This window comes from Trichomycterus rosablanca, chromosome 12, assembly GCF_030014385.1.
Source record: "Trichomycterus rosablanca isolate fTriRos1 chromosome 12, fTriRos1.hap1, whole genome shotgun sequence".
Classification (NCBI taxonomy): domain Eukaryota; kingdom Metazoa; phylum Chordata; class Actinopteri; order Siluriformes; family Trichomycteridae; genus Trichomycterus; species Trichomycterus rosablanca.
This window is the reverse complement of record NC_085999.1, coordinates 40,016,613-40,040,419: the sequence shown is the minus strand read 5'-3', so window position 1 is coordinate 40,040,419 and position 23,807 is coordinate 40,016,613. Positions and strand designations below refer to the sequence as shown.

The 23,807-nt window shown below is 42.5% G+C and overlaps 1 protein-coding gene across 11 annotated transcripts in view; it reads left to right on the top strand.

Moving 5' to 3' along the window:
- Positions 1-23,807, top strand: part of map2 (microtubule-associated protein 2) — a 71,014-nt gene that overhangs the window by 33,434 nt on the left and 13,773 nt on the right. For 8 of the 11 annotated variants that reach the window (XM_063006468.1, XM_063006467.1, XM_063006464.1 and 5 more), the window contains 7 exons: positions 10,135-10,239; positions 10,604-10,678; positions 13,620-13,835; positions 16,319-16,567; positions 17,956-21,027; positions 21,166-21,363; positions 22,701-22,838. In XM_063006468.1, coding sequence (XP_062862538.1) covers positions 10,135-10,239; positions 10,604-10,678; positions 13,620-13,835; positions 16,319-16,567; positions 17,956-21,027; positions 21,166-21,363; positions 22,701-22,838 — 4,053 coding nt within the window. Of the gene's footprint in view, positions 1-6,347; positions 6,508-7,041; positions 7,102-10,134; positions 10,240-10,603; positions 10,679-13,619; positions 13,836-16,318; positions 16,568-17,955; positions 21,028-21,165; positions 21,364-22,700; positions 22,839-23,807 lie in introns of those variants that run through there. The other 3 variants (XM_063006466.1, XM_063006465.1, XM_063006461.1) reach the window with 3 other exon arrangements.

Genomic DNA, 23,807 nt, shown 5'->3' with positions numbered 1-23,807 from the left:
CATCAAACACAACCATAAGGAAATGTTCTGCTGAGATGTTCTGCTGAGATGTTCTGGTGAGATTTTCTTGTGAGATGTTCTGCTGAGATGTTCTGGTGAGATTTTCTTGTGAGATGGTCTGGTGAGATATTCTGGTGAGATTTTCTGGTGAGAAGGTCTGGTGAGATTTTCTGGTGAGATGTTCTGCTGAGATGTTCTGCTGAGATGTTCTGCTGAGATATTCTGGTGAGATATTCTGGTGAGATATTCTGGTGAGAAGGTCTGGTGAGATGTTGTGGTGAGAAGTTTAGGTGAGATGTTCTGTTGAGTTCTGGTGAGATGTTGTGGTGAGAAGTGGTGAGATGTTCTGGTGAGATGTTCTGGTGAGATATTCTGGTGAGAAGGTCTGGTGAGATTTTTTGGTAAGAAGGTCTGGTGAGATGTTGTGGTGAGAAGTTTAGGTGAGATGTTCTGTTGAGTTCTGGTGAGATGTTGTGGTGAGATGTTGTGGTGAGATGTGGTGAGATGTTGTGGTGAGATGTTCTTGTGAGATGTTGTGGCGAGATGTTCTGGTGAGATGTTCTTGTGAGATGTTTTGAGTTCTGGTGAGATGTTGTGGTGAGATGTTGTGGTGAGATGTTGTGGTGAGATGTTCTTGTGAGATGTTGTGGCGAGATGTTCTGGTGAGATGTTCTTGTGAGATGTTTTGAGTTCTGGTGAGATGTTGTGGCGAGATGTTCTGGTGAGAAGTTCTGGTGAGATGTTCTGGTGAGATGTTCTGGTGAGATTTTCTCGTGAGAAGGTCTGGTGAGATTTTCTGGTAAGAAGGTCTGGTGAGATGTGGTGAGATGTTGTGGTGAGATGTTGTGGTGAGATGTTGTGGTGAGATGTTCTTGTGAGATGTTTTGAGTTCTGGTGAGATGTTGTGGCGAGATGTTCTGGTGAGATGTTCTGGTGAGAAGGTCTGGTGAGATGTTCTGGTGAGATGTTCTGATGAGATGTTCTGGTGAGACTCTGTTATGGATGAAGGAACATGAAGAGCCCAGGTGAGGATGGCAGGTGCTGTGTAGTGTAGATAGAAGACAGAGCAGTAGAAATGGAGAGTGTGGGTGTTAGTGTGGGCGGCTGCAGCATCGTGACTTTTGTGAGCATCATTAATGGCGTGAGCTATTAAACCTGAATGCCAGAGTGGCAGAATAATGCTGCAATTATGCCACGCTGCCACGCTGAGGCTGGCGAGACCTGGAGACGAGAGAGAGTCCACACTTAATACCTGGTACACGTGGAGGAGGATCATGGGGGGGGGGGGGGGGGGGTTACCATGGCAACTCTCAGCAGCACTCTCATATATACACACACACACACACACACGCACACACACACACACACACACACACACACTCACACACACACACACACACACACACACACACACACGCACACACACACACACACACACACACACACTCACACACACACACACACACACACACACACACACACATTTACATTTACTGCATTTAACAGACGCTTTTATCCAAAGTGACCTACAGCACTGTGACAGTGTACAGTCTGAGCAGTTGAGGGTTTGTGTAAGGGCCCAACAGCGACACACACTTATACACACACTCACATAGAAACACACACACACTCATAGAAACACACACACACTAATAAAAACACACACAAACACACACACACACTCATAGAAACACACACACACTAATAAAAACACACACAAACACACACACACTCATAGAAACACACACACACTAATAAAAACACACACAAACACACACACACTCATAGAAACACACACACACTAATAAAAAGACACACAAACACACACACACTCATAGAAACACACACTAATAAAAACACACACACTAATAAAAACACACACACACTAATAAAAACACACACAAACACACACACACTCATAGAAACACACACATACTAATAAAAACACACACACTAATAAAAACACACACACACAATCTTAGAAACACACACACTAATAAAAACACACACAAACACACTAACACTTATGCACACACACACACACCAACACACACTCACAGAAACATGCACACACACTCATACAAAAACACACACACACTCATAAATACACACACACACTCTTTAACACACATACATACACACTCATACACACAAACACACTAACAATCATAGAAACACACACACACTCATTGCAACACACACTCATACAAACACTCATATACACACACACTAACAAACTCATAGAAACACACAAATACACTAACACTTATACACACACACTCATGTACACACACTCACTAATAAACACTCATATACACACATACAGTGTATCACAAAAGTAAGTACACCCCTCACATTTCTGCAGATATTGAAGTATATCTTTTCATGGGACAACACTGACAAAATGACACTGACACAATGAAAAGTAGTCTGTGTGCAGCTTATATAACAGTGTAAATTTATTCTTCCCTGAAAATAACTCAATATACAGCCATTAATGTCTAAACCACCGGCAACAAAAGTGAGTACACCCCTAAGAGACTACACCCCTAAATGTCCAAATTGAGCACTGCTTGTCATTTTCCCTCCAAAATGTCATGTGATTTGTTAGTGTTACTAGGTCTCAGGTGTGCATAGGGAGCAGGTGTGTTCAATTTAGTAGTACAGCTCTCACACTCTCTCATACTGGTCACTGAAAGTTCCAACATGGCACCTCATGGCAAAGAACTCTCTGAGGATCTTAAAAGACGAATTGTTGCGCTACATGAAGATGGCCAAGGCTACAAGAAGATTGCCAACACCCTGAAACTGAGCTGCAGCACAGTGGCCAAGATCATCCAGCGTTTTAAAAGAGCAGGGTCCACTCAGAACAGACCTCGCGTTGGTCGTCCAAAGAAGCTGAGTGCACGTGCTCAGCATCACATCCAACTGCTGTCTTTGAAAGATAGGCGCAGGAGTGCTGTCAGCATTGCTGCAGAGATTGAAAAGGTGGGGGGTCGCAGGGCAGTGTTCCAGCATGATAATGACCCCAAACACACCTCTAAGACGACCACTGCTTTATTGAAGAGGCTGAGGGTAAAGGTGATGGACTGGCCAAGCATGTCTCCAGACCTAAACCCAATAGAACATCTTTGGGGCATCCTCAAGCGGAAGGTGGAGGAGCGCAAAGTCTCGAATATCCGCCAGCTCCGTGATGTCATCATGGAGGAGTGGAAAAGCATTCCAGTGGCAACCTGTGAAGCTCTGGTAAACTCCATGCCCAGGAGAGTTAAGGCAGTTCTGGGAAATAATGGTGGCCACACAAAATATTGACACTTCAGGAACTTTCACTAAGGGGTGTACTCACTTTTGTTGCCGGTGGTTTAGACATTAATGGCTGTATATTGAGTTATTTTGAGGGAAGAATAAATTTACACTGTTATATAAGCTGCACACAGACTACTTTTCATTGTGTCAAAGTGTCATTTTGTCAGTGTTGTCCCATGAAAAGATATACTTAAATATCTGCAGAAATGTGAGGGGTGTACTTTTGATACACTGTACTTATAGAAACACACACACAGACACATACTCACACACACTCATACACACACAGACACAAAGTCACTCACATACACACACACACACACACACACACACTAGCACTCTTCTGAGAAGCTTCTGTGTGTGGGAATTTGTGCCCATTTAGTTGTGTGACTGGGCGCTGATTGATCAGTCGGTGTTCCGGTTCATCCCAGAGCTGTTGAGTGGGGTTGAGCTCAGGGCTCTGTGCAGGATGCTGGAACTTCTTCACATCATTATAGAGCTGGAACAGGAGAGGACCTTCCCTAAACCAAGAAGGATGGGCCCTGCTGAGTCTGGTTCCTCTCAAGGTTTCTTCCTGTAATTGTCAGGGAATTTTTCCTTGCCACAGTCGCCCTCGGCTTGCTCAACAGGGGTTTTTGTATCTGTTGGTCCTGGATTTTGTAAAGTTGCTTTGAGACAATGTCTATCGTAAAAAGCGCTATATAAATAAAGTTGACTTGACTTGACTTGACCTAAACTAGATTGAAGCATAGATCCCGTGTGTCCCAATACTTTTGTTCCTGTCGTGTATCTGTGTGTTAGTAAATGTTGGTGGTGATAAACAGGAAGTGGTTGAGTGGGTACCGGGCACTCAGACTGGCACTCCGTTCAGGGTCACCAGCAGCTAAAATAAACGTGTTTAACATGTGTGTGTGTCTCTGTGTGTGTGTGTTTCTGGATCTCTCTGTTAGTGTGTGTGTGTGTGTGTGTGTTTGTGTGTGTGTGATTCTTTTGTTCCTGGTGAATAAAGAGCTTCCAAACGATGAGGAGATTCAGAAACACACACACACACACACACACACACACTAACAGAAAGACTCAGAGCGTTGTGTGTGTAGCGTCGGGTGTCGTGACTCGAGGAGGAGTGTGTGTGGGTGAGAAGCAGAAGAGAAGAGAGCAGAATAATGAGACGAATCGGGAGGCGGTGGAGGAGAGAACACACTCACCCCAAACTCTGCCATACAAACATACACGTCTGCACTGATGAGCGCAGGCTGGCACATTCTGGGCATCAAACGCTGGGCATAACACCCTGGGTATCACTCTCTGGGCATCACACTCTGGGCATCAACGCTGAGAATCAAATGCTGGGTATCACACACGGGGTATCACATGCTGGGCATCACACTCTGGGTATCACTCTCTGGGCATCACACTCTGGGCATCACACTCTGAGCATCAAATGCTGGGTATCACACACGGGGTATCACATGCTGGGCATCAAACTCTAGGCATCACATTCTGGGTATCACACTAGGCATCAAATGCTGGACATCACACTCTAGGCATCACACTCTGGGTATCACTCTCTGGGCATCAAACACTGGGCATCAAATGCTGGGCATCACACACTGGGTATCACACTCTGGGCATGGCATGCTAGGTATCACATTCTAGGCATCACACTCTGGGCATCACACGCTGGGCATCACACTCTGGGCATCACTTAGAGTGGTATCTGATGTAGTCGAGCGTTTCGGTTTTATTTTAGCATCAGAGGGTTACAGGTTCTAATCATATAAACGAATCTTTACCATCACACTGAGTAACCTGTGAATCATTCGTCACTAGTGCAGCCGCCTCAACCAGACAGCAGAGGGCGCAGTTACACAGCAGCACTGAAACCCTTTCTGACTCCTGCCTCCCTCAGGCACAGCCACCTATAGCTCCGCCCGGGATTGGAACTGGAGAGCGCTTGTGGTTATGACTGAATATCAGGGGCCTTGCTCAGGGGCCCACCAGCGGCAGTGTAGATTAAACCGACAACCTTATTATCACCAGTCCAGTACCTTAAGCACTGAGCTACTGGCGCCTGATCCCAGTTTCTCTCTCCCAGTTTAATAAAATCATGCAGAAAGTGGGTGTGAAAGCGTCGGCTCTGTTTTCCTTTTATTTGACACTGGTAACTTGGGTGGCCAGACGTCCGGTTTTAGGCCGGACAGTCCGGCTTTTCAGCTGCCAGTCCTCCATTCACGCAACGCTAGGACGGACACTTAAAAATCCTCCTTTTGGAGTGAACTGGTTTCATTTTTGATTAATATTATCTGTCATTGGCTCAGGTACATGTCAGAACAAATGCTTTGTATTTCATTGGTTTAACAGCCTCCTTTCACTGCTTACAGTGCTACCACTGGCCAATCGCAGAAGGTCCCGCCCTCTAAATGCTAGTCTGTGATTGGGTGGTTGAATTTCGCCCACCCGCTCTGTTCTGTAAACACCTCTACCTGAGTCAATCACTCAGCTCTCATGCTCAGGAACGCTGTGAAAATGCCAAAAAGTAAACTTTTGGAGGCAGCGAGGAACAGACTTAAATATGAAAAGTAGACACAACATTTAGTGAGTAAAACAATAATTTGTTATAGAATTCTTGCTTAAATTGGTCAAAAACTCTGTTATATGGGTTCTGGTTTCATTCTGTGTGTTGCAGTATCATGTCCCCCTGTTCCTAATATGAGGTCCGTCTTTTGGGTGTAATGTCCTCCTTTTTGTTAGTATGAATCTGGCCACCCTACTGGTAACTGGTTCTCTGTCTGGTTCTTACTGGGATTAATTGGGACTGGTGATGATGGGGGGGGGGGGGGGGGGGGGGGGGTAGGGGGGAGGGGTGTCAGTGCTGCTGTAAGTACAGAACTGTAATAAAGCTAATGATAGGACCGATCACACACACACACACACACACACACACACACACACACACACACACACACACACACACATTGTGACTCAATAACACACTCCCACACACACACACACACACACACACACATGTTCTGTCAGCCAAAACCCGCCGAGCTCACCAGTCCCGGCCTGGGCGGCACGTTGCCGTAGCAACAGCTTCTCTCTCCGGCGGCGGGGAGCAGGGCGCTCCTCTCCTCTCCTCGCCTTTTTTTGGCTTTTAGACGCCATACATGCTCCACCGCGCCTCCGCCGGGTCCCTTCTGGGTAAGTGTGGGGGGGTCGGGGTGCTTCTGTGTGACAGTATTTGGGGTGAAGGTGTAACGTTAGATTTATTCATTATTCTGGGTGAGGAGGAGCTGATGGAGCTTTTATCTGATTAGAATGAGAATCTGTTATTGTTAGATTCTGTACCAGAGGCTTTGTGTGTGTGTGTGTGTGTGTGTGTGTGTGTGTGTGTGTGTGTGTGTGTGTGTGTGTTTTTTTATTTGTCTGTTTGTTTGTTTATGTTGGTTGTAAACGTGGCGTCTGTCAGTGATGGACGACGTTTGTGGTTTTGAGATGTAAAAGAGACCAAGGAGGAAGTGACCTTATAACGTCAGTGTGTGTGTGTGTGTGTGTGTGTGTGTGTGTGTGTGCCCCGTTGTGAGTACCTGATTAGTATTCTGAGCGGATCTGAGCCAGACGGGATCGTTTTGGTGGGGGGTACAGAAGGGCGTGGCAGCTCCAGTCTTTTCTTCTGCAGCAAAATGTGAAACCTGGAAAAACGGAGCATCAGGACACAAAGCAGAACATGCAGATGTGAGGTTGTGATGTGGAGGAACCCTGGAGGAACCCTGGAGGAACCCTGTTTATTCTGGGGTTTGTAGAGAGGGGCGCCTGTTTTTGGATTTTGGAATGTAATATCAAAAGATGGGGATCTCTGTCCTTAAGGACCATGTATTATGTACAGGGGAACAGTCATGTTAAAACAGCATAGGACCTTCCTGAGTCTGTTGGTACTATATAATTTGGGTTATATAGTTTATACATATTTTTGATCATGTAGTGTGTATAAATATGTGTAAGCTAAATAAATGGGTGGGTAATGGATACATCTAAATAGCATCTAAAACACAGGTGGATCATCCTGCCTATTAAATTACTTTTAATTTTTATTTTAAATAATTGTAGTTTTTTGTTTTAAATTATTTGTTTTTTATTTTAAATTATTTTAGTTTTATTTTAAATTATTTTACTTTTTATTTAAAATTATTTTAGTTTTTATTTTAAATTATTTTAGCTTTTATTTATTATTTTTTATTTTTTTACTTTTTATTTTTTAATTGTTAGTTTTTATTTTAAATGATGTTAGTGAATTCCACTGCCTGTTGTTTTTGATGAACTGTTGCTCCTGCTGCTTTCAGGTCATCTTTCATATTTTACATGATCACACTGACTCGCCCATCTGAGGGGATCTGTGTGTGTGTGTGTGTGTTTGGGTGGATTAGTGAACTCTAGAGGACAGGAAATGTGAAACATGAAAGTGGTAAAAAAAAATCCCACGTCTGTGAATCTGTGTGTGTGTATGTGGTGTGTGTGTGTGTGTGTGTGTGTGTGGGTGGTTTCCACTCTTTATTTCCAGTGTTTGTGTGTGTGTGTGTGTGTGTTGGACGTGTTGGTGGGTGGACAATAAGCTTAAAGAGCAGAAGGACAGTGTGAGTGTGTGTGTGTGTGTGTGTCTGTGTGTGTGTGTGTGTGTGAGTGTGTGTGTGTGTGTGTGTGTGTGTGTGGGAGGACAGTGGAGTGTTCAGTGTTCCACAGAAACGTCTGATCAGAGCCACTGGTTCTTTATCATGGAGTATAATGTTCACACTATACAGCCTGCAGTATGTGGATGCCCCCTAATGATTAAACTCAGAGGTTTCTGACACATCTGTTCCTAACAGCTGTATAAGAAATGATATAAGGTCAATAATACACTTTTAACACTGTAGCAACAGTTTAGGGAAGTCCCCTCTCTATTTCAGTGTGAAAGCACACCGTGAGCTCTATAAAGAGATGGTTTAAATATTGTTCCTACAACTCAACACTTTAGGGATGAATTAGCTCAGGGTCTCCTCTTTTCTTCCAACATCAGTACCTGACCTCACTGACTGACTCTACTGAGTAAATAAATAGGCACAAATTCCCACAGACACACTAGAAAAGTCTTGTAGAAAGGCTTCACCACTATAATCCAACACTGACTGAGTTACTCACTCGTTTACACGTTTTTTGCTTCTCTAGTTTACTAACGGGGTTCCTTCTTTCCATCCGTCCGTCCGTCCGTCCATGCACTGTTGTGTCCCTACAGTGGTTTACTTTGTGTAACATCAAGTGTTTTTTGTATTCGTGAGTACAGCCTGGGATTCGAACCCCTGTAACTCAGGCAGTGCTGTTAAAAGCAGTCTGACAGACGATAGATGAAGGTTTTATTAATAACGACGCGTCTCTGATGTTGCAGGATTATAAACCCACATTAATATCTTACACGTTTTAAACACTGAAGCTCTGGTTTCTCGACCGGCCGGCGGTCCGTGTGTTTGTTTCACTTCACATTTTTTTGTTTTTCTGCTGTGGTTGCCATGGACACTCAGTTCTCTGACATTTCAGCTCGTCCCCGTCGTCCTTCCCAAACTGTTTTTCTGATCCCCACTTTCTCCTGCTGCATGAAGCTGAAATGATGGTTTAATTCAGTTTACCGGGAGCTGATCTTTGCTCCTCCAGAGACTCCAAACATAAATAGTCTTCTGATGTTTGTAGAAACATGAACTGTTCTTCATTCATGGTCCTGCTGAGGACTGGGGTGGGTCCAGAGCTCTCGAACACTGAACGTATAGCAGGACACGTGGTGGACAAACGCCAAACCATCTCAGGCGCTACACACACACACAGTTTTCCTGATCTGTTTGATATCATCACTAAATTCCACGTTTTAATGCAGAACTGTCGGAGGGATTAAAGGTTCAGACACTCAGTTACAGTCTTCAGATCGTTCCAGAGATTCTCCTGATTCTATAATCTAATGATATCATGCATGGTAGAGGTTTAGAGCTGACATTCGTGATGTTGATTACTAGGAAATGCTGTTCTTAAACTCTGTGTTTATCTTAGCTGATGCTTTTACATGATGCTCGTTTTATGCAGGATGGCATCACATGTTTAAGACGTTTGTTTATGTTGAATGTGAGGAAGTTTTTGGTTTAGGCAGGTTTTTGGTTGCTGTTGTTTGTTTGTGTTGCACCGTCTGCACATTACAGGAGATTAAACTTTGTATTTACCTGTACATTTATACTTACAGTTACAGCATATGTGTACATGTGTGTGTGTAATGTATAATGTGTGTGTATAATGTGTGTGTGTAATGTATAATGTGTGTGTGTAATGTATAATGTGTGTGTATAATGTGTGTGTACATGTATGTGTATAATGTATAATGTGTGTGTGTAATGTGTGTGTATAATGTGTGTGTGTAATGTATAATGTGTGTGTATAATGTGTGTGTGTAATGTGTGTGTATAATGTGTGTGTGTAATGTATAATGTGTGTGTGTAATGTGTGTGTATAATGTGTGTGTGTAATGTATAATGTGTGTGTATAATGTGTGTGTGTAATGTGTGTGTATAATGTGTGTGTGTAATGTATAATGTGTGTGTGTGTAATGTGTGTGTATAATGTGTGTGTGTAATGTATAATGTGTGTGTATAATGTGTGTGTGTAATGTGTGTGTATAATGTGTGTGTGTAATGTATAATGTGTGTGTATAATGTGTGTGTATAATGTGTGTGTGTAATGTATAATGTGTGTGTATAATGTGTGTGTATAATGTGTGTGTGTAATGTATAATGTGTGTGTATAATGTGTGTGTTACAGAACAAGTGTCGGCGAGGATCGTACAGGAAGTCACAGCCGAGGCGGTCGCCGTGCTGAAGGGGGAGCAGGAGCTTCATCCAGATACTGCAGTTCGACTGGCATCAGGTAGGAGGCGCTGTTCTTTATACAGGTGGTGCATCCTGGGATACTGGAGACCAGTAAGGTGTTTATTATATAGAAAGATGGTATAGTAAAAAATATATATAATAATAAATAATAATAATTTATATAACTCCTTTCACATGTAACCCAAGAGTAAAATAGTAAAATCTGTGTAAGATACAGCACATTTATATTTATTGTTTTTAGCAGATACTTTTATATAAAATAACTTACATTTCTAACCAAACACAATATCATGAAATAATAAACTGCTTTATATATCTGTTAAATAATCAGATTTAAAGCTGACGTGTTCTGTAGAGTGATGCTCCTCTCTCATTCATGTATTTTCTGTGTGTGTCCGCAGTGGAAGACTCAACGAATTTACCCCCGTCCCCGCCGCCCTCGCCTGCAGCTGAGCCCTTCAGCCCTCTGGAGCAGGGTAGGTTCTCCTCTCCGGCTGGTTATCATGTGTTAGAACCAACACTGGTAGTTTGATGTTCAGACCTGAGTGTGTAGACTCGTCTGTGGTTTGGGTTTTGGGTGTGTCTCCATCCCCGTTCACCACCGAACCTCTCGCCCCCCGAAAAAGAGTTGTTTTTTATCTTCTGGAAAACCCCGGACGGTTCCTCCTGCAGGACGGACGATGGAGGGATCCGGACTGGACCAGGCGTGGCTGCAGGGCTATTCCTGCCACCTCGTCTTCTGCGTTTTCTCCTCGTACCCTCGACTCACGTTAAACGCCCGGCTTCGCCTTCAGCAGGGATCAAACCTGAACCACGCTCCCGTCCACCGCCGCCGCCTCGTACCTGGTTTATTCATCAAGTTCTTCTTCCTCCACCCTGCATGCCACCGCCCACCTCCACCCTTCTTTTGTTTTTCCTTAATGCCACATCGTTGGCATTCAGGTTCATCCCGTCGGTGTGGTCAGGAACCCCCGTGCTGGTCCTGTTGTCTCCTTTTGCATGTTGTGGGTGTCGTTGGTGTGATGTGCCTGTGCTCGTCTCTTATTCTTGTTGTTTACTTTGGTTGCATCTTCTGTCTGTGTGCTCGTCACGGTGCTGTGTAGAAATACGTGGGGATGCAGGGGGTGTGCTGATGAAGCACGGTACAGACAGTGATGGAATATATTTAGGCTTTGTAGCTATCAGATCCTTGTGTTACAAGCCTAGGATCTTCGTTATCTCCGATATCTCCCATCTCTGTGCAGCGGCATCGATCAGCCAGCATAGGTCGTAAGTGCAGCAGCTATGAGGAGGATATAACTTTGGCAGAGGGGATTCATCATCACTGCTGCAGTTACGACCTCTGCTGGCTGATCGATGGCGCTGCACAGAGACCCTCATTGTCTGTACAGGCAGGAAGGTAGCAGCGTCGCCCCCTTTAGAAACACCTGATGGTGCTGAGTTCACCAGGGTCTGTAGGTAATTAATCTGAGCAGACAGACATCAGACCAGGAGAAACTCAAGTGACGTTTATCTGACCAGGCAGCGTGGAATAACACATTAACAACAGTGTCAGGGTCAGAACCACAGACTGACCCTACAGCAGGGGTACACACCCAGCCTGGAGCGGAAACACAGACTTAATCTTTAGAGACTAAGGGTTAGGAGATCTTGGTAGGGATGTTAGGAACGACGGAAGGGACAATATAAAATACGACATTAATTCAGAGGTAAACCTTCCACTGAGTAACGGCAGCTCTTCTCAAGTGATTTAGTGGTATATATATAGTATATAGTGGTACCCCATACCAACCTGTACAAGCATCTCATTTACTTACAGTCGAATGTAAACTTAGAACATCCAGCGATGGTGCGAGGCTTCATGTTCTGTCTCACATATGAAAATTCCGTGTCCACAGAGTCGGTTGTTAGTTTTCTAATCTCAGTTACCTGAGTCGTGTTTTTAGCTGCTTTACTTCCACATCTTGGATGTTTTGATTAAGCGATTGCTAACTGAATTGCCGTAGGATCACTAGGACGCCTCATAGTGCAGATTAACCAGTGAACGTGAAGCACTTGAACGCAGCACGATTGAAAACGTTAAATCACTAAACACAGACATTACAGTTTCAATTTCACAATTCCATATTACACAAGAAACGTCTCATTTTATGGTCTGTGAAGTAGGTAGGGATTAATTATAAGGTCATGATTAGGTGGGTAATGAGAATGGCACAGACTCCAAATACCACGTGTACCTCAAAGTGCCTCCTCCATCCCTGTTTTAAGGAAAGACGTGGGGGGTCAGAACTGTAGAAACCCATTTTCCATCTAATCTTACATACTGGTAGTGCCACTGGTCTTAAATAGTGTAAACCTAGTGGCACTTGGTCCTGGGGTGTGGGATTAAGACTAAGAGTATTGTACTGGTACTGGTAGATTAAAGTCTTTTACCAGCTACTCAGCTGCCAACGTACCGGTCCCAGTCTTTACTGGAACTGGACTAATGATCAGAAGGTTGCTGGTGTAAGTCCCGCATCGCCACGGTGCTACTGTCGAGGCTCTGAACAAGAACTTTAAATGTAATGGGAGTGGAAGCTCAGCAATTAACGTACTGGACTAGTAATCAGAAAGTTGCCAGTTCAGTTCCCTCTAACATGGGGAACAAGTAATCAGAAGGTTGCTGGTTCAAGCCCCACCACTGCCAGGTTGCTGCTGCTGGGCCCTTAACCCATAATTGCTCAGACTGTATACTGTCACAGTACTGTAGGTCACTTTGGATAAAAGCGTTGGCTAAATGCTGCACGTGTAAATGTAAACAATAGACCCCAACTAGCTCGGGTTATTAGGAACAGTTGTCGTTAATCCTTCCTGAATGAATGATCCAGATTTAGTTCATCGTCTCTGTACGACGTCATTTTTCTCTAATGATTTAGCGCAGCGATAATGCGCCGGTGCCTCCACAGCAGCTCGTCTTTGTGTCTCGTGCTTTTGTGTTTTTCAGTGTCGTGTGTGTTTATTTTTATTTATTTATTTCTTCGTACCTATTTCCTGTTTTCCTGTACCTACTTACTTCCTCTTTCTATATTTTACGACTGACCAACTACCCCCCTTGCTCTTCCTCTTTCTTTCATCTTTAGCCCGAACCCTTTATACTTTTACTTTCTCTTTTGTTTTGATCATTTTTACTTTCACTTTCGTTTCACGTCACCTTTAATGACCACTTCTTTTCTCCCTCTATCTCAGTTTTATTCTCTGCTCGTCGCTCCGACTCTCTCTCACATTTCTCTCTTTCTTTTCTCACGACGTTCTAAAATGTTCTGTTTTTAATTTGCCCCCCTCCCTCCCCATGCCCATGCTCTGTACCCCACCCTTCACCGGAGTGGTTCTCTGTGTGCGGATTTCCCTGCATCTCCTTCTCCTTGTGTCTGTTTGTAGATGTAGGGGATGAGGAGGAGGCTGGGCCTCTCTGTCGCTTCCAAAATTCTCGGGAGAGGTGCAAGTTCCTCGCCCCCTCCATCTCGGTTTCAGTGCCCGAGGATGAGCCCTACTACTCTGACGAGGAGTACTATGACCACCCCTTATTCAGCCCTGAGTGGACACTCTCGGGCTCGCGCCCTTCACGGCAGGCCGCTGCCTTTAGCCAGATCGAAGGTGAACCGCGCATGGTTCCTCCCCGCCATCCTCCTTCTATTCTTCTGCTGTCTCTCTATGTCTACTCGTTCTTCTGTTCCGTCCCTCCTGTTTATCACACCCTTGGTCTTCATTTTTTTTTGTTCTCTGATCTTTATCTCTCGTATGTCGCCCCACCTCGAACCCTCTCCCGTCTGTTGTCTGAGTTGTGTTGTGCACGCCCTGTCTGTGCCCGCGCCCGCCTGCCCTCGTTCTGTCTGTATGTGCATTTCCGTGTAGTCGTTTGGCTCCCAGCTCAGCGCTGCCTTGAGGGTTAAACATTTTAAGAAGGATCTCCAAACCAAACGCTGGACCTCCAAACCAAAATTTAACAGGAAATTTGAGCCAAAGGACTCAGAGCAGCATGATGAACGTTCTGTCCTCCACTGCCTGTTTGATGCGTCCATCTTTCTGTCCATCTGGTTCTGAGTCTCGCCCATCTGACCCCAAAAACACGCTCACATGTCCACTGACCTGCCCTCTGTCATGAACAAATAAGGTCAGATGATGAATGATAACAAAGTTTGACTGGATTGGAGAATTTATTGGCACGATCGTGAGAGCAGTGGAATAGCTAAAGAACCAGGAACAGAACTGTGGGCCTCCCTGCATACTGCTCTAGTCACATCACATGGGTGTTGGACTTTGGAACTTCCATTCTGTGCTAACTGTTGTTTCTTATTTGCTTACGACAGACATGTTGCTTATCTCTGTACTTTAGACTCTCAGTAACATCTCAAGCACCGTATAACTGATGATTTAATGCACCAAACAGCTTCAAACTGATATTCAGCTGATATCAAACATAATATTTTTTATAACACCCTTGCTGAGCTCCATGCTGACGTACTGTACACGTTGTGGATCTCAGGAAGACCTTCAGCTCTTCTTTCTTTGGCACAAACACACATATTAATCTTTAAATAAAAGACGTACCACATCAGACCCATTAGGTCTTCACCTGACCGATCCTCCATCTGAAACCACCTCATCATCCTGCTGTTGTCCCTGACACCAAGCAGCCGTCACTAACTGAAAATAAGACCTCAGATTGGCATGTGAGGTTGCAGCCATCCGCCTTTCTAACCCAGACGCCAAGTCTGACCCTGTGTCCACACCGGAGCGACACCACAAAACGATCGGACATCATTCATTTTCAATTAGAGCCAAAGTCGTGATCACAATATTCAGATCTGCTCAAGACCCCCCCAATATACTGATGTAAAAATGATAAACAGACTCCACCCACTAGCTTTATGGTAATGTTAGGATCCTCCAGTGTTCCCAGTCACTGATATAATGGGAATGTTTCAGAATTCCATTGGTTCTAAAGATGCTTGTGGAGGCTCCAACCATAAAGGTTCTGGTCCAGAATAAGAATGATGCACATGTTTGGAGAACATTCATGATCAAATACAAAATCTGTTATTTTATCAGCTCAGAACATAAACAGAATCTCAGAGTAACGAAACATGATTCCACATTTACACCAAATATACACCGATCAGGCATAACATTATAACCATCTCACTGTTTCTACACTCACTGTCCATTTTATCAGCTCCACTTACCATACAGAAGCACTTTGTAGTTCTACAATTACTGACTGTAGTCCATCTGTTTCTCTACATACTTTGTTACCCCCTTTCATGCTGTTCTTCAATGGTCAGGACCCCCACAGGACCCCCACAGAGCAGGTATTATTTAGGTGGTGGATGATTCTCAGCACTGCAGTGACACTGACATGGTGGTTGTGTGTTAGTGTGTGTTGTGCTGGTATGAGTGGATCAGACACAGCAGCGCTGCTGGAGTTTTTATATACCGTGTCCACTCTATAAGACACTCCTACCTAGCTGGTCCACCTTGTAGATGTAAAGTCAGAGACGATCGCTCATCTATTGCTGCTGTTTGAGTCGCTCATCTTCTAGACCTTCATCAGTGGTCACAGGACGCCGCCCACGGGGCGCTGTTGGCTGGATGTTTTTGGTTGGTGGACTATTCTCAGTCCAGCAGTGACAGTGAGGTGTTTAAAAACTCCAGCAGCGCTGCTATGTCTGATCATACCAGCACAACACACACTAACACACCACCACCATGTCAGTGTCACTGCAGTGCTGAGAATCATCCACCACCTAAATAATACCTGCTCTGTGGTGGTCCTGTGGGGGTCCTGACCATTGAAGAACAGCATGAAAAAGGGCTAACAAAGTATGTAGAGAAACAGATGGACTACAGTCAGTAATTGTAGAACTACAAAGTGCTTCTGTATGGTAAGTGGAGCTGATAACATGGACAGTGAGTGTAGAAACAAGGAGGTGGTTTTAATGTTATGGCTGATAAATTATAACATTTTGACATGATTTCCATCCTGGAGCTGAGAGTGTCGCACGTCCTTCAACCCCTGTAACCCAAGTCTGTGTTGTCCGTAGTTTTGATGTCTCCACTTGTCGCCCTTTTTTATTAAGAAGAAGAGACTATAGGGGCTCTGTCGGCAGTGGAGGAGGATGAGTACGCTGCAGCAGCCTCAGCTTTAGAGGAAGAGGAAGAGGAGGAAGAGCAGGACCAGTCGAGTGAGGAAGAGCCTGAGCAGGAAGCTTTAGATCAGGCTGAGCTGGTAGGAGAGTCCCAGGCTTTGTCCAGCCTGCAGGCCGTGCACCCTGGAGCTCCTAACGGGAGCGCCGAGGATGCAGGGAGGGACGAGAGCCCTGAGAAAGGTGTGTCCCCACCCACGCCCCGCCCTGCCCCGCCCCGTAGCCTGTAGCTTGCATGTTCCGTTTCTCTTGCTTTTCGATTCTGAGAAGCTAAAGCAGTCTGAGAGCTGGAAGCTAAGCTAACGTGGAAGATCGGCTTCAGATTGTCCTCGGCTGAGGCTGCAGGGCAACACAGGCTTGTTGGTGACGCGCCGCTGTGGCCGGAGCTGTTTGTGTTTGTTGTACTTTACTTTTGCTGTCGTTCTTCTCACAATCGATCGAATTCTCATGATCAGAACCTTCTGCTTTTGGTAAAATGCTTCTGAAACGTGCTGCTGTTTATCTGTTGGTGCTTCTGCTGCCAGGCCAACCTTTTCCTCATCAGTAAAATCACCGTGGTCCATCGTTCCAGTGTTCCAGTGTTCCATTGATCCAGTGTTCCACTTTTATTTTACCAGCTACGTTACCAGTAAATGTGTTTGTATTGTGCATGCAGTGATGGAAAGAGTTTATGAAGATTTGATTCATTTCATTATTATTATTATTATTATTATTATTATTTTATTATTATTATTATTATTATTATTTTTTATTTTTATTTTTTATTATTATTTTTTATTATTAGTAGTATTATTATTATTATTATGGGGTTTTTATTATTATTATTATTATTATTATTTTATTATAATAATAATAATAATTATTATTATTATTATTATTATTATTATTTTATTATTATTTTTATTATTATGTTGTTGTTATTATTATTATTATTATTATTTTATTATTATTGTTATTATTATTATTATTATTTATTATTATTATTATTTGAATGTAGCGTGAACATGGTGCATGTCTGCAGTCTTTTGTTTTTGAAGTGTTTGAATCTAAATAGAATTGACGCTGTACAAACACTTAAATAAAGTAACACGCTTCAAAACAAAAGATAAAAATGACAGAATATAATAAACATCTCGTTGTGCTTTGATCTGGAGTCGGAGTTTCTCACCAGCATGGTGGTTCAGAAGTTCTTGCACCCCAGCAGGGCGGGTACTGTTCACAGATCTCACCCTGAACCGCAAGGACTTTGGTTCCAGTAGAATGAGTTTGGGAAACTGCGCCTCAGTCTGATGTGTAACGTGTTCATGTGTTTATATTTTTATGTTTATTCATCCTGTCTGTGATGTACTGACAGCACGTCCGTGTCGGACCTCATCACCTCATCACGTCGGTTCCGCCCCATCCATGCCATCGCTGTGCTCATGTTAAGTTGGTATGTGGTCTCTTGCTTCATCTGTTCCTCTCTGCCAGTCGCTGTGCCAGTCGCTGGGCTTCACCTGTGTTTGTGCTGGTTGGCCTGGCATGTCTGTACATTATGCAGCGCAAACAGATCACTTAAGGTTTGCTTTCAGCTCTGAAGATGGAAGAAGAAAAGCCATACGGGGAAAGGACGGCGCCCGTCGGCATGGACTTCTCTCGCCCGGAGGTGCTCCATGACGATCTCCCCTCCTATCAGAGTGTCGTTCCTGAGAAAGAAACATCGCCCTTATCGTCACCGGATCCACGTGACACGGAGGCGTTCACCGTTTCCCACAAGGACCAAAGCTGTGCTAAACATCTGACTGAAGCTCTCGCCGAGAAGCAAAGCCCAGATCCTTTCGATGCACTTTCTTCAGACTCTTTTAAGTCTCAAATATGTGAAATGGAGTCTTTGATTACTGGAGGAGAGCAGATAGACCATCCAGCTAGTGCCAAAACTTCAGAAGTGCCTGGAAATGAGTCCATCAGCTTAGATAAAAAAGAACAATCGAATACGGACAAGTCTGGAATGTCTGCATATTTTGAAACTACAACCCTTAATCCAGAAGAGGCAGGAGTCCAAGGTGAAGGGTATTATGAGCTTAGTGCACCTTCACATGAGACTGAATCTGCCCCGGTTATGTCCTCAGTTCCAGAAATTAGCTATAGCACCCTGGCTCAGATTCATTCTGTGGATGAAAAGACAGAAGATCTGAAGGGCATCACAGAGCAACAAACGGTTCAACCACTGTCTGAGAAAAGAGACGATTGCAGACTCTCTCCTGGGAAGCTGGCCTTGGAGCAAAGAAGTTACTCCCTAAACATCACCATTGGGGCTGTGGATCAAAGTGGCAGCCAAGGACAGGCCAAAAACCTCTCCCCATTAGCAACGGACATCATGTCTTACACCAGTGGAAGTCTGGACGATTCAGCTGGATACCTTCCAGTCACAACTCCGCCGGCTGAGAAGCTGCCATCTTTCCCACCGCTGATCCTCGAGACGTCCGCGTCCGTCACCACACCGTCGACCTCTCCTCCCAATGAGACAGCAGATGACGTCAAATCTCCGATTGCACAACCTGAATCCCCAGAGTCTCCCTTCCCAGCTAAGTTTAACTATAGGAATGGCGCCCCAATGACGCAGGACCTGCCAGAAATGCTGGACCTGGCAGGTGCCCGAACGAGGCTGACATCTGAAAACACAGACTCTGAGATCTTAAGAAGGAAGTCAGTGCCCGCTGACATGCCCGCTCTCGTGAGTGACTCTTTAGCTCATTTGTTGCAGGGCGACAGGTCTCCTCGAGTCGCTAAAAGTGAGGGTCAGCTGGAGGAGCAGGGATACTGTGTCTTCAGCGAGTACTCTGGTCCCATGCCATCTCCTGCAGATGTACTCAGTCCACTAGAATCTCCACCAACACAGATCTTCAACAGAATGATATCAGAGGAGAAAGAGACAAGTCCACCTGCTGGAGGACTGGAGAGTCTACCAACCTCCAAGGACCTAAAGGAAGACACTGAGCCAGGAGTAAAGGAACAAAAGGATACGAGTAAAGAACCATGCATGGAAGATTTCCCTGAGATCTCTGAGACAGAGCAGCCCAGTAAACAAGCTGAGACCTTCATCACTCCGACCGTGACCGTTACTTTGGAAGGAGCAAAGTCTTATCTAGACGCAGAGGCCAAACTTTCAGCTGAGCAAGAGGCTGAAATAGCTGATTATGAGAGGCAAATCCGCAAGCTGGAAATGGAAGACAGGCCTTTGAGTGTGGAAGAGGAGCGTGAGCTCCAGGAGCTTCGAGAGAAAGTAAAGAACAAGCCAGATTTGGTCCACCAAGAGGCCTATGAAGAGGTTGATGCTGAGGATGTGTACCAGCTCACCGGGGTTGCCAAGGACAGGATTGCTAGACCCATAAGACCATCCCCAGCCTCATCAGTGGAGAGTGCTACCGATGAGGACAGGGGTTCTGCTGACCAGGAGAAAGCAAAACCAGCAGAGGAGAAAGATGGTCTAGTGGAGGAGCCTGTGAAATCTATCAAGGAGGACGAACCTGTGGAGGTTCCTGTTAGGGAGGTGGAGACTGCAGTCGAAGAGAAAACACGGTTAGATTCTGCACTTCCAGAGGAGTCAGTTTCTTCTAATGTGGTGGCTCAGAGTTCAGAAGAAGAAATAGAAGTAGCTGAGGAGCCTGAAGAGTTCATTCAGGAAACTAAAGAAGAGAAGCATGTAGACGTGCCAGACGTGCTGGAGATGCACAAGAACATTGAAGTAGAAAATGTTGAAAGAGAGACATATGAACCATCTGAGCCTGAAACCAAAGAAGAGAAGATCGAAGAGCCAGAGCTGGTTACTGAGAATGATAAAGGTCCTGAAATTAAGAAATATGAGGAACCAGAAGTTGTTGAAAAAAGTAAAGAACCCCAAGGTGTTAAGAAACTTGAAGAACCTGAAGTTGTTGAGGAATTGAAAGAACCTGAACTTGTTAAAAAAAGTGAAGAACCTAAAGTTGTTGAGAAATTTGAAGAACCTAAAGTTGTTGAGAAATTTGAAGAACCTGAATTTGTTAAGAACTCTGAAGAACCTGAAGCTATTAAAAAAGGTGAAGCTCCTTTAGATTTAGAAGAAGTTGAAGAACCTGAAGTTGTTAAAATAGTTGAAGAACCTGAAGTAGTTGAAGAAGTTAAAGAACCTAAAGAAGTTGAAGAAGTTAAAGAACCTGAAGAAGTTGAAGAAGTTAAGGAACCTGATGTTGACGAGAAAGATGAAACCAAAAACCACGAGGTGATGGAAGGAGCAGGAGCAGCGGTGGAAGAACCCGGAGAGACACGAGCTGCCATCGAATCTGTTGTCACGGTGGAAGACGACTTTATCACGGTGGTCCAGACGATTGATGAACGAGAAGGACCTGGTCACAGCGTACGATTTTCTACTCCCCCTGAAGAAGAACCACATCAACTGCTTGAGGATGAAGAAGAGGAGGAAGATTCAATAGAAATGGCTCAGGAAGCAGACATGGAACCGGCAAGCCTAAAGGAAGTCCAGGATGTTCCAGAAGACGTGCAGGCTCAAGAACGACCTTCTGAAGAAGTGCCAGAGAGCGAGGTGCCCACCGAGAGCTACGATGACTTCAAGGATGAAACCACCATTGACGACTCCATTTTGGACAGTTCCTGGGTGGACACTCAAGGTGACTCCATGGTTCCTTTCTTCTTGTGGAATCAGACAGAGATGTTTAGTGATGATGATCTATCATATGTAGATGTTTTTGATTTACACTGGTGGTCGTATTAGCTTTGTTTAGCTTTATCTTCTGTATCTGCTGCAGATGATGATAAGAGTTTGGCTACAGAGAAGATCGAACCTCTTCCCAGAACAATGAGTCCTGCTAAAAAACCTTCTGAGAAACCAGTTAAACCAAGGGCTAAAGATGGCAGAGCCAAGGGTCGCGTCTCCACTCCAGAACGTAAACCCGTGAGGAAAGACACGGTGCAGATCCACAAGGAGGAGATGAAGAAGAAAAAAGGTTCATGATGCAAAACTGATCAAGTGTTCTTCAAAACTCTATTAGCTGTTATAAGCTGTTATAATGTTTCTATACCCACCATCGATTTACATACACATGTTTGAAACCCTGGGACAGTGGGAGCCTAGTGGGTGGAGCTTTAGGCTACCGAGCAGAAGGTTGTGGGTTTGAGTCCCAGCTTCTGTTGGGCCTTTGAGCAAGGCTCTTAATTCTCTTTGCTCCAGGGGTGTCGTTCAATGGCTGATCCTGCACTCCAACCCCAACTTCCAAACAATCTGTGATACACGGAAAAGAAATATGTCATTTTTCAGATTATTATTATTATTATTATTACTTATTATTTTTATTTGTTATTATTATTTATTATTATTATTATTATTTATTTATTATTGTTATTACAGTTATTATTATAATTTATGATTATTATACATTTATTATTATTATTTATTAATATTTATGATTATTATTACATTTATTATTATTTATGATTATTATTACATTTATTATTGTTATTATTTATTATTGTTATTTATTATTATTATTATTATTTATTATTTATTATTATTATTATTTATTATTGTTATTATTATTATTATTATTTATTATTATTAATTATTATTATTATTTATTATTATTACTATTATTATTATTTATTATTTATTATTATTTATGATCATTATTATTGTTATTTATTATTATTATTATTTATTATTTGTTATTATTATTATTAATATTATTATTATTATTATTATTATTATTTATTATTATTATTATTATTATTTATTATTATTTATTATTATTATTATTATTATTATTATTTATTGTTATTATTATTATTATTATTATTATTATTTATTATTATTAATTATTATTATTATTTATTATTATTACTATTATTATTATTTATTATTTATTATTATTTATGATCATTATTATTGTTATTTATTATTATTATTATTATTTATTATTTGTTATTATTATTATTAATATTATTATTATTATTATTATTATTATTATTTATTATTATTATTATTATTATTTATTATTATTTATTATTATTATTATTATTATTATTATTATTATTATTATTATGTGACCGGTCTGACCTTTACGCCTGGTACAAGCGTGTGTATAACAGCTATCGATGGTGGGTGTATGTGAGACGGTCACGCTTATGGACCCCCCGCCCCCCGGTCCCGTGTCCTGGACTCTCATGTCCGTCTCTCTGACTCTCTCTGATTCTCTCTCTCTCTCTGACTCTCTCTGACTCTCTCTCTGACTCTTTCTGACTCTCTGACTCTTTTTGACTCTCTGACTCTCTGCTGTGTTTCCTGTAGCCGTGATTAAGAAGGTGGACATGACTAAAGCAGCAGAGACCCCGAGTCGCTCTCCCTCCCGCCGGAGCGCTTTGAAGGGGGCGGTGAGGCACCCCAGAGCCGCTCAGCATCACGCCGGAGCTAAACGGAAACCTACAGGTGATTCTCCATCACCGAGACGCTGCTCACTGTCTGAGCACTGAACCGTCGAAACCCTCACCGGCATGATGGTCATGTTTCTGTGTTTGGTTTGAGCTTCATCAATTTTGTGTTGTAAAAAAATTCATTTATTTTATATTATTTATTATTAAGTGTGTGTAATTATTTATTATTTGTTTATTATTGTCTTATGTTTTATTTATTATTTTCTGTTTTTTTAAGCGCTTGTATTTATTTTTTTATTATCAAGTGTTTGTATGTATGTATGTATTTATTATTTATTATATTTATCATGTTTATGACCGTGTGTGTGTATGTATTTATTTATTATTATTATTTATTATATTTATCATGTTTATGACTGTGTGTGTGTATGTATTTATTTATTATTATTATTTATTATATTTATCATGTTTATGACTGTGTGTGTATGTATTTATTTATTATTATTATTTATTATATTTATCATGTTTATGACTGTGTGTGTGTATGTATTTATTTATTATTATTATTTAATATATTTATCATGTTTATGACTGTGTGTGTGTATGTATTTATTTATTATTATTATTTATTATATTTATCATGTTTATGACCGTGTGTGTGTATGTATTTATTTATTATTATTATTTATTATATTTATCATGTTTATGACTGTGTGTGTATGTATTTATTTATTATTATTATTTATTATATTTATCATGTTTATGACCGTGTGTGTGTATGTATTTATTTATTATTATTATTTATTATATTTATCATGTTTATGACCGTGTGTGTATGTATTTATTTATTATTATTATTTATTATATTTATCATGTTTATGACCGTGTGTGGTTATTTCTGTTGGTTTCCTCTCTGTGATGTTTATCGTTTGCTGGATGATTTTTAGTTTCTCGTTGTTTCGGTGTCCTGCTCATTTTTGCTTCTTGTATTTTTGTTGTATCGTTGACCGCCGCTGGCGTCCCA